The sequence below is a fragment of the Neodiprion pinetum genome, chromosome 4 (assembly GCF_021155775.2).
Source record: "Neodiprion pinetum isolate iyNeoPine1 chromosome 4, iyNeoPine1.2, whole genome shotgun sequence".
NCBI lineage: Eukaryota > Metazoa > Arthropoda > Insecta > Hymenoptera > Diprionidae > Neodiprion > Neodiprion pinetum.
The window spans coordinates 2,552,278-2,568,242 of NC_060235.2; the positions used below are offsets into that span (position 1 = coordinate 2,552,278).

A 15,965-nucleotide genomic window follows, 5' to 3' on the forward strand; every position below is an offset into this window, starting at 1 on the left:
AACAAATAAAGAGAAACGGTTCATTCTGCGTTAAATGAAAATTTATTAGAGTGGTTTTGTTCAGAACTGCATGTAGAATTGGGCTGTTGACCCCTTTTTCGCGTTTTAGATACGTGGATTTCGACATTTGAAGATATTTATGTAAACGTTGAAATCGACCAGGGTATCCTCTTAAACCCGCGACGCATATCTGCGTAACATACGCAAATCATTGAAAAGTAATTGGCACGTCCCGAATGCAAGAATGGGGAAGCATCAAGTGTGGTCGTTGTATTGCCAAAGTCCGGCAAGCGTCGAGCGGTCGGTAGACATTCAACGAGTGATAAAGTTGATCCCAAGTCTATGAAAAACGGTTACATAATTAATGCGATTAACGCAACATGAGAAAATAATAACGCGTAGTAAACTAGTCGACGATGCGGTCGCTCGCGAGTAAAAGTTTCGGACCAGACTACGGGGAATAGGTTATAAAGTCTGCGTATTATATTCAACCGTAAATATTTAGACGCAGATGATTACTCGCAGCAGATAAGGGATAATCAGCGGCATCACTCGGTCAGCCGATAAATGTACAGCGTCGCGGTAGGACTAGCTAAGATATTGAGAATTCCGCAACGATCCACATTGTCAGGAGTGACAGATTATGTAAGCAGATCTAACATGGCGCGAAGCACAGCTACGTCTTCTATATTTAAAGGCTCTAAAGACCGCTTCAACGGCATAACCGTCGATTCAACACTCGAGCCGTGCGATTCTGGCGCGTTTTCAAAATGCCTGAAAGGTAAGGAGCTCTCTTGTTGTTTATCGCTTATTTGCTCGTTCATCCAAATCATATTGCATAGTCATCGATTGGCTGATTATCATTGAAATTCATGAAACAGATTCGACGCCCTCGCCTTCGCCCTTCTCATAAAACTTACCATGGAATCGTTTTCACCCTACTTGGCGACAGTCGTATTCTTCCACCCTCTTCGTAACGCAGCGTCATAAAATGCTTCAGCTTCCCTGGACCAGTGGATAACGGAAAACCGAAGGGCGATATGGTTTCGCGTGGGGCTCGAGCAGTCAGATTGGATTCCGGACCTCACTAAAAATGGGTTCAAATTTCATCACGCGAGGGATGACTGGGTCACCCTTTATCGCTGGTTGCCCACAGACCAAACCTGCAATATACCGCCCTATGCCCACACTCTACTGGGAGTCGGAGCCATCGTCTATAATGAAGATACGGACGAGATTTTGGTCGTCAAAGAGAAATACAGTGTTGTCACCCCAATGTGGAAGTTTCCGGGTGGTTACGTCGAACCAGGTCTGCTCATGCCATTCAGTTTTATTATAATAATACAGCACAAGTATTATCGTATAAATTTTTCTTTTTTAACCGTCCTATTCTATCAGGTGAGGATATAACTGTTGCTGCCGAGCGAGAAGTCATGGAGGAAACTGGAATAGAAGCCGAATTCAAACACATTCTTTCATTCCGTCACGCACATCGCTTCGCTTACGGATGTTCAGATATCTACATGGTCGCCTGTCTCACTCCTCGCAGTTATGAAATCACCAAATGCAATCGTGAGATAACAGATTGTGTCTGGATGAAGGTACAAAAATATTCTTGACGATGCACTAACTTTCGGTATAGTTATATATGTTTCGAATTTTTTTACTTTACGTATTTGTTATTCACAATTTTGAACCTAGATTTATCAATCGTTAATCATTTCCCTACTTACCTGAAAGTCTCTCGAATTCAAGGACCTTGGAAAAATACTTGAACTCATATTAATCGTTCGATTTTTGGCAATGAATATGTTATTTTTAACTCTGCAGCTTGACGAGTATGTGCAGCATCCAGAGGTTCACGAAAACAATCGTTTGGTAGCAGAAAAATTCATCGAGTTCAAGAACCATAAGAGAACTATAACCGTCCAAACTCTGATTCATCCTGCCATAAAGACACCTTTCAGAGTCTTCACAATATCGAAGTTAGAGGATTAACGAAGGTCAGACAATAGACTCTGGAAATGTTAATGAAATTGTACAATTTAAAAACCCCAAGGGGAAATAACAATGTCATAAACGCTCATCCCGAGTATTTAATTCTCATTTTAACGCCCACGCCAGTTAGTTCTTCAAGTGTATCTTTAATCCAGGCTCAAAAGATCTGTACAAATGCGTAATAGTGGGAACTTTTCTAACGGAAAATAGAAACGAAACGGTAGAGAGATTGCGTCATAATTTTGAGAGAGGTGTAGAACGTTAGAATGAACGTTGGTGCAGGGATAATCCAGACCATTGTGGTGCGCTTGAAGAATTCAGGGATTCTCAATTCGTCATGTTCCTAATCAAGGTGTGCCAAACAAAATTTAATAGCAGCGACAACGGTGGGCTGGACAATCTGATGGATAGACCAAACACTTGTCCAAGCAGTAAACGTCAGCGCCAGCTTTAGCCTCAATTTCACCAATAGCGTCACAAGTGTTTCTGCAAGCAAACAAACCACCAATCGGTCAATTTTTTACCGACCAATAACGTCGTCCATCAAATTTCAATTCACGAGAAAATGCTTACGGGCATTGACATATGCTTTCGGGACAATTTGGTGGATACCGAAGGCAGTTTGTTTGGCACCATTCGTCCATTCCTGGAATACGACGGTACAGCGGTGTCGGTACGCAAACTTGGGACCTGGAGAATTTAAAATATTCGCAAAGTTAATCGACGTAAAATGAGTGCAAATGTTACACTCTCAAGTCGCAACTCGATATATCAGCACGGCTACCTAATCACTAATGGGAAGATATTGTTCGGTGCACGATAGTCTCTGTAGTAGAGCAAGAACGGATTGTCCTGTTGCACAAAGAGTGGCGGTACTCCGGCTGTGCTGGTGACTATGCTAACATCCGCGCAATTCCTGAATGTCTCAGGTTGTCCACAACCGACAGCTTCCGTTCCATTGTCGCAAAGTCCCCACATGTTACCTGTGAAGATGAATTGTTGAGAAACGTTTTGCCTTGGACGACCGATACCTTGACATCGCGTGATTATTACCTGTATAATAATTCCACTGAATTACACACTGTGAGCAGGTGATGTATGGCGGCAAAACGACCTGGTATCGAAAGATAGCTTTCTTGTCACTGTCCGTTGGAATAACGAACTGCACATCGTTTGTTCCAGACAAGTAGAGAGGATATCTTTAAAGGAATACTTTTAATGTTCATTTTCTTTCTCGATTTTCGAGTCAGTAGTGCGAACAAAACATTTTCCTGCATCGGGCAGTTATACCTGTCAAAGCATTCCTGGGTCGCCTCGCTGTTCGGGTTGTTGTTAGGGCACAAATACAGCTCGAAACGTCCCCAGTGGTTCGCCGTCAGCTCAATCTCAATTTCTATTTCCTGGATAAATTAGATTTGCGATTATGACAAGTCGTTGTGCGACGAGGCCTGGTGTACAGAACTCATTTCTCCTATCCGGGAACAGCAATCCATACGATTTACCTTTACACAGCTCTCATTTTCCTCGCAATTTTCACATCAATGTGGTTGTACGAGGACAAATTCTCTCCTTTCGACTCGACACGGTCATTACTTAAATAATTATACATCTTTAAGGAATAAAAAAAATAAAAAAAATTACCTGACCGACTGTGTAATGCCTGACTATCGTCCCCTTTGCGAATTCACCTCCAGCTTCGTGGGGGCGAGGCTCGCTCGTGTGGTAGGCGTCCCCACATATTCCGCACTGACCCTGGTTCTGGACCCATTGAACTGTCCTCAAAGAAACGGAAACAAACCGTTGACTAGAGTATAACTATAACGAATATCGAATCGCATTACAGGCTCTCGGACCAGTCGAGAAACATGATACTGGAAGCTAAGACGAACCTGCATACCCGCCGCAGAAGAGTTCATTGTCGTTGTAATTGACGGGATTTGGAAATCCGAACCGCCACATGCTGTTGCGGGATGGCGGGTCCATCATGCGGCCGTGACCTTTGACTCCGGAATCATCGAGCGCCTGGAAAATACGACGTGGAAACAAACATGCCAATCGGATTAAGAAGAGAATTGAGATCGAGAGATGCGGGATTTAGCTGATAAGCTTACCTGCGCGATGAAGAGGATCACGATGAGGTAAGGCCTCTGGACTCGTCGGCCGTTGACCATTGCGGCTCTGTAAACGACGAGCAGAGATTCGAATTATTCAAATGTCGAACGTTGCGATTATCATTTTCATACACCTGTCGATCGATATGGGAGTAAGGAGAGCGTTGTTCTCCGGTTATCCCGCCTATCGATCATTCGCTTTCGCATAAAATTCTGCGTGGGTCCGGCCTCCGTTTAACTCGCGATTATACACGTATGAATTAAACAATCCTAATCTAAATTTCAATTTTCGTTTTTTCCCCGTCTCTTTTTATTTAATTTATAACAACATTTGAATGTGGTCTCGTATCATAGATAGCCTGTATTTTTTTAGAGTTCGGCGTACTCGGATTGGGCATAAATTACAGTCAAGCTTGACACGCATCATCATCGACGACATGATTTTCAGATCCTCGATTTTGTAGGAGTCTTTACAACGGGCGAACGTTCCACTCAAAGAACTTGAAAATATACTAAATTTAGACATACGTCATCAGTACCGTTAGAATATTCGTCGCTGACCATCTACTTGATTGCGCCATATCAGTTCACGATGATTCCTTCAACCCATCAGGAAGCAAGTCTTACACGTGTTATTTATCGCTGTACACGGCACTTATGACATCCGGTGGATATTACCGTGAATTTATGACTTTAATCCTCGGTAACTTGGCCCGAAATTACTAGCCGCGTTGAGTGGCACCAGTTTAGTATAATAATATATGCTAATCTGAGGCTCTCTGTGCCCCCAACGAACGAACTTTAATAAGCACTTTTGGAGAGTAAAATAAATTTCACGATTCGGGTGGAGCTTTATTTCTCAGGTGTTTCAATTATTCTTCTGCAGTGCAGATTTATAGAGATAGAGGAAGAGAGAAAGAGAGAGAGAAAGAGAAGGAAAGAGGTATCTCAGTTCCAATATTCAACAAAGTATCATTCCAACCTGTCCAATCGAAGATTACCGGTTTTTCGAGAAAAGAATATACACATCCGCGTATAGGTATATGCATACACATACAATCCGCACCACTTTTCCATGGAAAGATGCGTTGAATATGCGGCATAACGATCTCGGTTAATTCATTACCGATGATTCATTTGAATAACGATTTGTTAAACATAGGTGAATTTTGTTCAAACACGGGAAAAAAGAAGAGGGAGAAAAAATATGTCGAGCCTTTATAGGATTCCAGTAATTCCGCGAATTCTCCGGATTTCATTTGAAATTTAGTTTTAGAGGATTTTGAATCACGTTTAACTATAATTCACACGCGGCGTAACTTGGAGTAACTTTCGTTTATAGTAACATTTATCTAATCGAGTGTTGGACCGTGAAATCGTAAGTATACGTAAGTATATACATATAGGATATTCTGGTATTTCCGATGATCTATGCCTTTGACAAGGTTTAGTGGCACTCGACACGTCTGCGGCGGTGTATATGCATCGTAGATGTATAAAAAGGGTATTAAATAAGCGCCATATATTTGAAACCGGTTTCCGTGCGGTTTGTATTACCTTTGAAAATAAAATCACCTTGTCTTTAGATAAGAACAAAATTGCCCGTGGGTACAATAATGGTCACTGTACATGTATTATTATTTACAAAAATATACACAAAATTCCTTTTTCAACGTAAAGGATCAATCGTTTCTCAACCGGATTTCGGACAGCGTGAGGAATCGCTTTAGAAAAGCATCTTTGTAAAAGGTAGGAGAATCCGCTATAACTAACCGGGAATGTAACCTTCATTCTTTAATATCCTTTTTTTGCCAACTTTTCCGCTACAGCTGGCGAATTAACGGTCCAAGAATGTGCCAAAACTAATATTTGTAGTAAAAAGTTGAATGTGCCTGTATCAACGCACACATCAGTCCAGAGCTGTGTCGACTTGTTGAAACTACACAGGACTGGTGAGCTTTATACGTAGAACGTATGTACAGAAGTTTTCATTAACGCCTTGGGCTTCCGGGTAACTTGTTTTTAGTCCGAAACAAAACGCGAGTCTCGATTCCATACGAATTGTGTGACAATGACTCCCAATATCTCACGTAGGCTGCATCGCCAGTCATTGTCACATAATTCGTATGGAATCGAGACTTGCGTTTTTTTAGGGCGGAAAACAAGTTAGCCGAAAGCCCAAGACGTTAATGAACATTACTGTAAATAGGCAAATTTCCAAGCCGTAACGACATTGTGGTGTGAAATTGAAAAACCGGAGGAAACATGTAGAACAGTAATAAAGATGCTAATGAAACATTCTCTGGTATATGTTACAAATAAACAAACCTTGACCAAATGCAAGGATGCTCCGAACTAATCGCGAGTCGATTTCATTGAATTGGATGCGCATCGGGTATTTCATCGCATATTACAAATACAATGGGCACGTTTTTCGCGTTATAATATTAGCCTCAGCTATGATGACATGGAATAGAAAATTCTATTCTCCCGCCCTTGATTTCATGCCGTTTGATTTCATTCGAGTCTTGAATAATAACCAAAGTGCGTATTGCGCAAAGCTTTCGTACACGCGTGCAACGCAGACAAGGTAGCAGTCTATCCTCATTGTCGTACAATACGAGGACAAGTAAAACCTACGTATATATAGATGCCAAGAAAATCGTACGAGTCTGGCCGATACCGAGTTCGCTGTATTGAAAATGACCCGCAAGGTCCGGAATATTCGCAACTATGATCGCCGCTGCATAAGGAGGGAACCAAAGGCCTCGTCGAACCGCGTAACCCGTGTTCAATAACAATCTCTAACCCCGCGATAAAAAAAAAAAACAACCGGTATCTTAAAACACATACATATAAATTATAAACCTATATATTTCGAGCGGGGCGAGAATAAAAATACAATTGATCACTGCTGCAGAGACCGAGACGGCATTAACAAGTTAGACGGATCAAAGATTACGGTCTTGGGTTGGGCCCATGTCGAGGTGCAAGCTAATTAGTCAATACCTCACGTACGTACAACAGTCCGCGGATGTATATACGGTACACCTAAAATTAGGCCCACTTTGCGGGCCTTAAGATATATATATATATGTAGGTACGAATAGCCAACCGTAGTTCAGACAATTAGCATTTTATATTTCAATATTATCGTTCTAAAAGCCATTCCGGTGGCGATCAGAGATTCGGAGATGCAAATTTTGTTTCGCGATGGAGAAGAAGCTGCAACCGTGCAGATATTATACACCCAAATTACGCGTCCTTGTACCGGTGCTTTCACTTGCAATTCGACCGCGCCCAACGTGTATAATTATCTTAACGATGTTGAGAAAAATTTCTCTCGCCCTCCCGATAATGAACGAGGAGAAAAAAAAATAAATAAAATAACTCGATCGCCTTCACAAGGATTCGGACCCTGCGCCGCTCTGCACTTGTGCAATAAAGCCGCAAACGATCGGGGAGCAGACTAAGTCACGATGTGATAACCGTTGTTCCCAAACCGTAAACTGCACGTGTGTCCTCGCGTATAATTTACGAGCACGATGCCTGATTAAGGAGGTGAATTATCACAAGGCGTAAGGGCACCAATTCAGAACGTAACAATCGTAACAAACTCTGAGGTTGAATTGAATTTCCACATACTTCATACCGCAGCATATAAACGCGGTGCGTTCCTCGTAGTTTGGAAACTGCACTCTCTTCATCATCGCGTCGTACGCGTATATGTAAAAAATGCAGAACAAAGAACCGGTTGGCCTTCGGGAGTGGCTTAAAACAGGGATCACCGTCTCCCGAATCGAGCAATGCACCCCCTTATTACTTTATTCTCGATTCGTCCGCAGACCGATTAACGTCTGCGGTGAATTTCGAAGCGCGATACCGGCACGTCTGTCTGTGCAGTGTATCGAAACGACGAACCTGTTCTCACTCTCCAGCAATTTATTTGGTATTTTGAGCTTGCTAAACTAGTATGGGAATGTCGTTGATTCGTGACAAAAGCTCAACAGGAAAGAATCAACGACGAACCTCTTGATATTATAACGCGTTCGATTAATGGGGTCGATGACTTACGCGCTTAGGATAAACGCGCGATTATCGAAACTAAGTAAAGCACCGTGAATGTTAAACTCGCTAAAAGCTTTTAAACCAAACTCCGACAAGCAAAAGGAAGAGAACGACTATATGAGTGATTGGCTAAAGAAATAATTGCCGAGTTATGGGACAAGCGTTAATTACAAGTTACCAAGCGATTAACGGCAAAGATGATGAATAAGGCAAAAAGAACATTTTTTTTTTCATGGCTGGTTAATGTAATTTTTCGCCTGTTTCTGCAGCAGCGACGAGGATCTCACGAGCCCTTAATCGTTCAACTTCTACTTTTAGAGTTGACATCAGGAACGAATGCAAATGCTGAAGAGGTCCAGCGATGCATCGAAAAAACCACAATGGACACGTGACGGTGGGCCGAGGTCGTTGATGATTACTTCCCTTTTTATGTGCAAAGTGAATTTATTTTTAGATCGAAATATCTTCATTGCGCGAAGGTTGCGACGAATCCCTTCAGAGGATATCGTGATCCTGCGGTAGAATCGTACACGCCGTGAAACGTAATAACAGTTTGCGCGATTCATTATTCATACCAGTCAAAGAACTGCGGATAAAAAATAAGTAAAAAAAAAAAACAAAATGTATCAAAGAACAGTTGTCGCGATGATGAGACAGCAGATATGTACCTATCTATGTACACCTATACCTGCATCCATATTATGTACATCAATTACTGTAGAGGCGTTGATACGATGTCCGAATACCAGAATAACGAGTCACGAGCTGTTTCAATGTTTGACTACTATCACGGCTGCAACTGATACTTTAAATATTATTGTTATTACAGTGCGAGATGGTCGTCATAAAATTTCAACAACTACGCCAGCAGCTTTGAAAACAGCCCGATGATCGGTCGGCTTGCTTTGCGCAAACCGTGTAAACAAGTTATAGAGCCGGAATTTTTAACATATTTTACCGAATGCAACTGCAGCGGTAGGCATGCGTTACTAACGCAATTTTCGAATCCGGATACTCTTGTAAAAGCGATATCGGTCCGGAGTTGTTCTCACGCCGATGGAAAGTCGAGAATCTGCGAGAATCTGTCGACAACCCGACGGGACTCATTGGCTGAACGCTGGATCGGCAACACATCATCGGTTTGTTTGCTATTAGTAGTCCAGAGTCGTAGGAGCGAGCAAGCGAGCTCGTGTTTGTATTCTCGGTGACGGATATTTCGATTGAATTTAAATGAAGGTCGTTAGCTTTCAGGGAAATTTATCAATTAGCGCTCTGTGCTAATGGCGCTCAGACAATTCAATTGGAAAAGGTTGAAACACTAATGGACCCGCCTGCACAACCAGGCGCGACGGGGATCTTTGATCGATCTTGGTTTTACTACCGAACAACAAAACATGGGATTAATTGAAACGCGAAGGAAAATCCTTCTTAAAGCTTTTAGATACCCTGTTATTCCAATTGTCTAATTAAGAATTGAGTTCATTGTTGTTTATCACGATAAACTGATGGGAAATTAATTTTGCTCTAACTTTCGGTATTCTTTTTACGTCGGTAAACAAGAATCCAGCTTAAAAGTATCTCCTCGTCTATCTAACGACTCGATAATACACCTTTATCAAACGCTCGACGAATATGATTTCCGTTAGTATTCTAATCCTTATTTATTACACGCTTACATGGTAAACCTGTTTCTAATAATTTGTCATTCAGTCAACATTTGACTCCGGTATGCAAGAAAAACTGTAGCAGATCTGGTTTTTTTCCGTCGATCTGAATTCCGACAAGGATATCTGCTGTGTTCTACCTCTGCTAATGGACCTAATCACTTTGTAATTATGTTTGTATTGGGCTTTTTCGATCCTATCGATAATATTTCCCATTAGATGTAATTGGGTCATAGAGAGCTCAATCAATGGAGTTTTCCAAACCCCCAATCGGATTCGGTGAATTTTAATCCACCTACGCAGGTATGCAATTGGCATTGCTCTATCTTGCACGGCAAGATTGATACCATATAATTTCATCGCTGGGCTGACGATGAGTTAGAAGAATGTAAACCGAAACGATTTCGTTGCCGAAAGGTTAAAACAAACATTATCACCACTCGTAAATGTCTACATCAAATGTCATTTTTACTGGTTTCAAGTGTGGTTCTCCACCTGTTACCTAGCCGGATAGATTTTTTGCCATAGTAGATTCGTATTCAAGTCGTAGTTATAAATGAAACTTTTCAAATCAAGATTTTTCAAGGGTATCCTTTAGGACAATTAATAAAGGGATACTACATTCTCTAAGCACATGAAAAGAAGTGCATCGTGGACGTTTGCAGGTAGTTGGAGTAATTATCAATACTCGTAAACAAGTATTATAAACGACAGGATTGATAAAAATTTAATCACAGTTTCCACAAGTATTAAAAATAATCTGAATAAATTTTCGATTTTTACACTAAATGGGACGGATAACGGGTAAACCTCCGAGGCGCGATTTAATATACAAACTCACAGGTAACGTCCGATCATTAACCGTATTTTCATCAACAAATTCAAATCTCCTCCCGTATGCAATACGACTAAGGAAATTTCGGGCTGTATGCGTATGACTTAAATTCTCGTGCGGGAAAACCGTTCGGTAAATGCATTCGTATGTACGAATGACTGTTGAAAAATAACCGTGTGACGAGACGGTGTATCACTTACCTGATCGTACGTGATCAGCTCGTCAAATAATTTCTTCGTGTCCGGTGGGGGGCAGAGGATGATCAACTGTCGTTTTCGGTGCGTACTGCAGAGATTGTCGCCAATTCGAATTGAAACGAAGCTGGTAGCAGACTGGGCGAAGTGCGGACGTCAACGGGTCTACTGAATCGCGCCGAGCCTTCGGGCCTAAGTAGATCCCGTCCGGTACCGGAGATCCTCCACAGGTATACCAGGGCAAAGTGATCGACGCGCACCTTCCTATACACATGTGAGTAATCGTAAGCGCGGGCCCCGACTTCTTTGGTCCCCACCAAAACTCGAACCATCTGCAGCTGTGTCCCTTGGATGCATCGTCTCTGGTCGTGCACCGTGGGTGCGATCTGCCTGTAATAAGAATGCCTCTTAGATCGGATGGTCTCGTTCATCGTTCGAAGAAAAATGACCAATATTCGACGGTCAGCAATTAAAAGACAAAAAAAAAACAAACAAAGAGTTTATTCGACGGAACGGTTCTTTGGAGAATTATGGAAATTTAAATTTTTACAACTAGCCTAGCATGCGACAGCTTAGCTGAATGAAAAAAGTAGTTTGAATTAGAATACGGTCGTTTTCAGAACGTCGTGACGAGGAAGTATGAGTTACGACACCTTAGAAGCACTATGTATGACAAATGAGGGCAGGTCCGTGATGGATTTAATTCACCGTGAAAATTCGGGCGTGATCTCGGCGGCACACGACGATGCAATTGAGATTAATATGTGGCATTAATATTCATAGGATTTCGACCTCGACTAACCCGGACCAACGTAAGGAATGAATTACGATTTAAAGCGAGAGGTGACTTTTCAAGCTCAATTTCTCTGCTTGGTAGTATTAATCTTTCGCGTGGATGGATCTTAGTCGGAATCTTAACTCTCTCTGATTTGTTACAATTTCAAATAATTACCAATAAGATCATTTACAAATAATTACGTTCTTGATTAATAATTAAGTTCTGGACTAGATTAGTGTCATTAGCGAGTTACAGATTCGAGCCTTCCTGAATACAGTTTTCAATAATTTGATTTTCAATTTAATATTTTCGGTATCAATAGACCTGAAACCCTGGGGGTCGGTTTTTGGAGTAAAGTATTTACGCCCGCTTCTTACCGTAAGTCATCGCAGTTCACTTTACGCATAGCTTGATAGTACAAGCGCCTGGTATCAGATAATTAAACTTACTCAAAGTGAAAGCACCTAATTACAGGCAAGCAGATTTACTCGAAACTGAAGCGCCTATTTGAAGGCAATAAGACTGGAGTTGCAGAGCGCCTTATTGTAGGCAACTTTGCCAAATGAACACCACCTTTTTCTAACGCAAAAACACGGGTATGTAATTCTTCGACAACGTTCGATTTATTGCGAAATCTTGAGCGATTTGTCAAAACCCTGAAATCCATTCGTTTGTGTCCTATATCGACGTAATTTTGTGGAGGAATAAAACATCTGTGCATGTAGTCTAAAGTTGCTGGGATCAGTAAATCAAGAAATGAAAAAATACAGTTTTTTGGGATCCTGAGGCCTCGGTTAATCGGAAAATGCTCCTAGGAATCGATTCTGAGACTTGAGGTTTCTGCAGCCCAAAAATAGCAAAAAAAAAAAAAAAATTAAGACTCAACTCTGACGATATATCCAAGCAATCATACATGATATATGTCAGATGCAGATGAATCGTGCTTCAGCATGTACAATGGGGACGTTCCATGGGGTGGTTTTGTTCTGATAGATCTGCAAGACCCAGTCTTCAAATATTTTCCATGTCAATCAGAAAGTGTAAAATCGAACAAACACGCCTGCGACTTATTGCAGAAATGGAAAATTGCGATATAGGTCCTGTGGAGGACTCATTATCTTATTTTTGTCAGAAACTGATAGAAACTTTTCCTCACCAGCTTTAGGCAACAGGCTTTCAGAGTTTGACTTCGGCGTCGGTACTGTTGTTTTCGGTACCAAGCTCATGTCAGATATGGCTTCGAGAACATCAGGCTGCAGTGTCCTGTGAAATCAGAGGCAAATCTTAGGTTCTTGTACCGTTTTTGTTTTCTGATTAAAAGTGAAAAAACAAAGACATCGAAGCAGATGCTGCTGATCTGCGATGAATACCATACGAAATTAAGAAGCTTGTACAGATGATCACCTGTTTTTTCTTTCTTGAGAAACTCCGCACCATGATATTGAGTATTATCCTCAGATTTTTATGGACACATCACTTATACCTGCCGATCTTAGCAACGGATCCATATCGTCTAACAAGTAATTTGTGTTGGCAGAGTCTTTTACTGTGGTTTTTTGATTCAGTGGAAAACGCATCATAGGATTGTGTATGATGAGGCCATTCGTGTCTGTAATGTGATAATTTTAGAATGATTAATCGATGGCAAACAAAAAAAAAAAAAAAACGAAACGCCTGCAATTCAATAAATCAATGAATTTTCAAATCGTGTTTATTACCCAACGTAACTAAATGTAAAATAACAATAACCATCCTAACCTCTTTGTCATTACCAGTGATATGCATATAGTATCAGTGGTCATTACACTGGAATTCCTTCCTAACCTAAGGACGATTAACCAAAAACCGAAGCAAGTTGACAAAAACTAAATCACCGTTGCATACTATTCTGCTATCTTCTGTTAACTGTCTATCAACTGATCGTTCTACTGCATTATACATACCGGGACAATCTCTTGAAACTATACATATAACGCGCATGCGCCAAATAATTTAATCTCATTGGTCGGGGAGATCGCGCCACGGTGATGTTTTCATCTGCTGAGCAAGGCGCCAACGTACCCAAAATGAAACAAAAGCTGTAATTCTCTCGCGCGTAAAGCCGTGGATTGAGGTTATGCTGCTGTTTATTTTTACGTAGCGTGAATTGTCTAAGAAGAATAGTATCGTTCAGCAATACCGTGGTTGATTTCGGAAGATATTCAACCGACGCAATAAAGAATTTAACGAAAAAGCAAATATCAAATGATACAGAAATTGGGTGTTATTTATTGAAAGAAGAAATCTGAAATTCAACGTGAAATGTCATTAACAAGTGGGAGTCTGGACAAACAGAGGTAGGTAAGTAAAAACAATGTTTATTGTGAACAGATTCTTTATTTACATAAAATTAAAAATAAATGAATGGTTGAGACCCAGTAGAAGGTATTTCCAGAGTAGATTCGTTACGGTGCAGTGCTCCAGAAGTCAGTAATAAGTGCCGATGAACATGAAATTAATAAAAGAAATGAGTAACAAGGAATAAAGAAATTATTCATCTTAAACACGAAGCTTAGGAGGACAAAGAGTAGCAATTAACAGAAAACGTACCCGACACAATACTCACAAAAACCCTCGCCGACATCATTGATTAGTTGACAAAGTTTTTGCAGCTCCATTGTACAACAATCAGTGTTCCGTTAACAAAGAGGGTTTACCAGATATCCAAGAATAAAAAGAGAAAAAGAACAACAGTTAATATTACAGTGTAAATCATGCTATTAATGAAAAATTAGGAAACAAAACAATAACTTACAAGACAATCGTCCGATAACACTGGGAGACCAATCTCCACTCTTCTGATCACCCCTCGTCTGGCCATTGGTTGCCTTTCAAAAAGTGCTGCCTTTTTTTTGCCTTCAAAAATACCGAAAGATCCTGTTTGATAATAATAGCTTCTAATATTTTCAGGTACGAAATAATTCATTGTCAAAGCGGGACTAAATTTGTCAGGCATGGAAGCATGTAAGTAAATTTCCAATTACGTGATCTTTGACAATGACAATATTTTAACATGGATTCAATGATAAAATTCGTTTTTTTTTCAGCAGGCTCGAAGTTTAAACTTTAATTAACACGAGGAAAATTATGCCTTACCTGATGGTCAAAACGTTTAGGTGGCAAGGATCCTGGTTTCTCGAGCGGTGCAATCATTAGAACCATCGAACCTGGTTGTTTCGTCAGACATCAGGTGCCAGAGTGAATTTTATCAGGCCATCGCCACCTTCTTAACATCAGTTGAGGCAAAATTGAAGAGCGGGATATACTACAGATCATAATGGCTGAATATCCCATCATTTTACTTTGATCGAGCCAATAGCGATAAGTTTGTTACTTAACCGTTGCTGCCAATTCATTCTACCGAGGAATCATTCTGTGCACCATTGTAATTTAAGCATTATTATTGACCAGCATTGTTTTTCAAACTTTATACCATTTGATTTGGTATCTTATTTTGAAGCTTACTTTTACTCTCTTTGGCATTGAATTCAGATAAATAGTTTTTCAAGTCCTCAATTAGATTGTAGGGTTGAATTTTGCTAGGCAAACTGAATCAATCTAAATCTAGAACTGTTGAATAAGTTCAGTTAAAAATGTCTTTAAATTTAATCTTAGTTGACGGTGTCATCTGGCTAGCTAGTTGCACGATAACTTGAAACCAAATTCAATTTTACACTCTTTATAGGGTCCTACGCTAAGACTGAAAGCTTGTGAATCTCCATGTACCGCAATTATTTCTGCATTTCATGTTAGCATTATCTGGAGCAAAAAAAATCCCATTTTGAGATTGAAAATGGAACCTGAAACACAGAGTTATTCAATAGCACGAATTGAAAACCAAGAATTTTATAATGGTTTCTGCAACAAAGGGACTCTTTCCAAATATCCTTGTTAGAAGGTGATGTTCGGAGGACTATGAACAAGATATTGTATCGGATTACATTATTTGGAAAAAAATCTTCATAAACTTCGTTAAAAATTAGACATTCATTTATTTTGATGGAACAAGGGACACAATCTTTACATTACTTTAAAATTGACATTACTCTAAAACATGATTGTCCTTGAAGCTAATTGTGACATCGAGGCGCATTTTGAGAAACCTGATTTTCAATTTGTGTCACAGGATGTGATTTACGTTCCTGAGTTCTACGCTTTCGATTAGATTTTCTTTGTTTCGAACCGCACTAACATGAAATACAGAAATCATTTTAATAAATCTAATATCACTTGAATTTTCAATTTGAGTATTAGGTTCCCTTCATTTATTTAATCGAA

At 40.4% G+C, this 15,965-nt stretch overlaps 2 protein-coding genes across 3 annotated transcripts; one reads left to right on the forward strand and one right to left on the reverse strand.

Annotated features, from left to right (window-relative positions):
- Positions 1-218: 218 nt before the first annotated feature.
- Positions 219-4,389, forward strand: LOC124216978 (nucleoside diphosphate-linked moiety X motif 6). Of its 2 annotated transcripts, XM_046622161.2 has the most exons (5): positions 219-781; positions 1,001-1,309; positions 1,399-1,601; positions 1,831-2,003; positions 3,842-4,389. In XM_046622161.2, the coding sequence occupies exons 1-4, from the start codon at positions 568-570 to the stop codon at positions 1,996-1,998; spliced, it is 894 nt and encodes a 297-aa protein (XP_046478117.1). In that variant the 5' UTR covers positions 219-567; the 3' UTR covers positions 1,999-2,003; positions 3,842-4,389. The 2 variants fall into 2 exon arrangements, with proteins under 2 accessions (XP_046478117.1, XP_046478116.1); XM_046622160.2 differs by lacking the exon at positions 3,842-4,389 and having other exon boundaries at positions 220-781; positions 1,831-2,086.
- On the reverse strand, positions 2,125-13,576 carry LOC124216977 (uncharacterized). Its single transcript, XM_046622159.2, has 12 exons — positions 13,407-13,576; positions 13,053-13,257; positions 12,805-12,911; positions 10,877-11,260; positions 4,110-4,176; positions 3,888-4,020; positions 3,640-3,770; positions 3,289-3,398; positions 3,052-3,197; positions 2,783-2,981; positions 2,572-2,688; positions 2,125-2,484 (listed from the first exon to the last, which is right to left on the reverse strand). Exons 5-12 carry the CDS (start codon positions 4,167-4,169, stop codon positions 2,367-2,369), a joined length of 1,014 nt encoding a protein of 337 aa, XP_046478115.1. The 5' UTR covers positions 4,170-4,176; positions 10,877-11,260; positions 12,805-12,911; positions 13,053-13,257; positions 13,407-13,576; the 3' UTR covers positions 2,125-2,366.
- Between the last annotated feature and the right edge of the window lie 2,389 nt (positions 13,577-15,965).

Excerpts from the sequence above, each read along its gene's own strand:
- LOC124216978 (XM_046622161.2), top strand. The coding sequence starts at position 568 with ATGTACAGCGTCGCGGTAGGACTAGCTAAGATATTGAGAATTCCGCAA. Across the intron at positions 1,310-1,398 it reads GGGTGGTTACGTCGAACCAG|GTGAGGATATAACTGTTGCT; the intron begins GTCTGCTCATGC and ends CTATTCTATCAG. Across the intron at positions 1,602-1,830 it reads CAGATTGTGTCTGGATGAAG|CTTGACGAGTATGTGCAGCA; the intron begins GTACAAAAATAT and ends TTAACTCTGCAG.
- LOC124216977 (XM_046622159.2), bottom strand. The coding sequence starts at position 4,169 with ATGGTCAACGGCCGACGAGTCCAGAGGCCTTACCTCATCGTGATCCTC. Across the intron at positions 4,021-4,109 it reads TGATCCTCTTCATCGCGCAG|GCGCTCGATGATTCCGGAGT; the intron begins GTAAGCTTATCA and ends CGTATTTTCCAG. Across the intron at positions 2,689-2,782 it reads ATCTTCCCATTAGTGATTAG|GTCCCAAGTTTGCGTACCGA; the intron begins GTAGCCGTGCTG and ends TAAATTCTCCAG.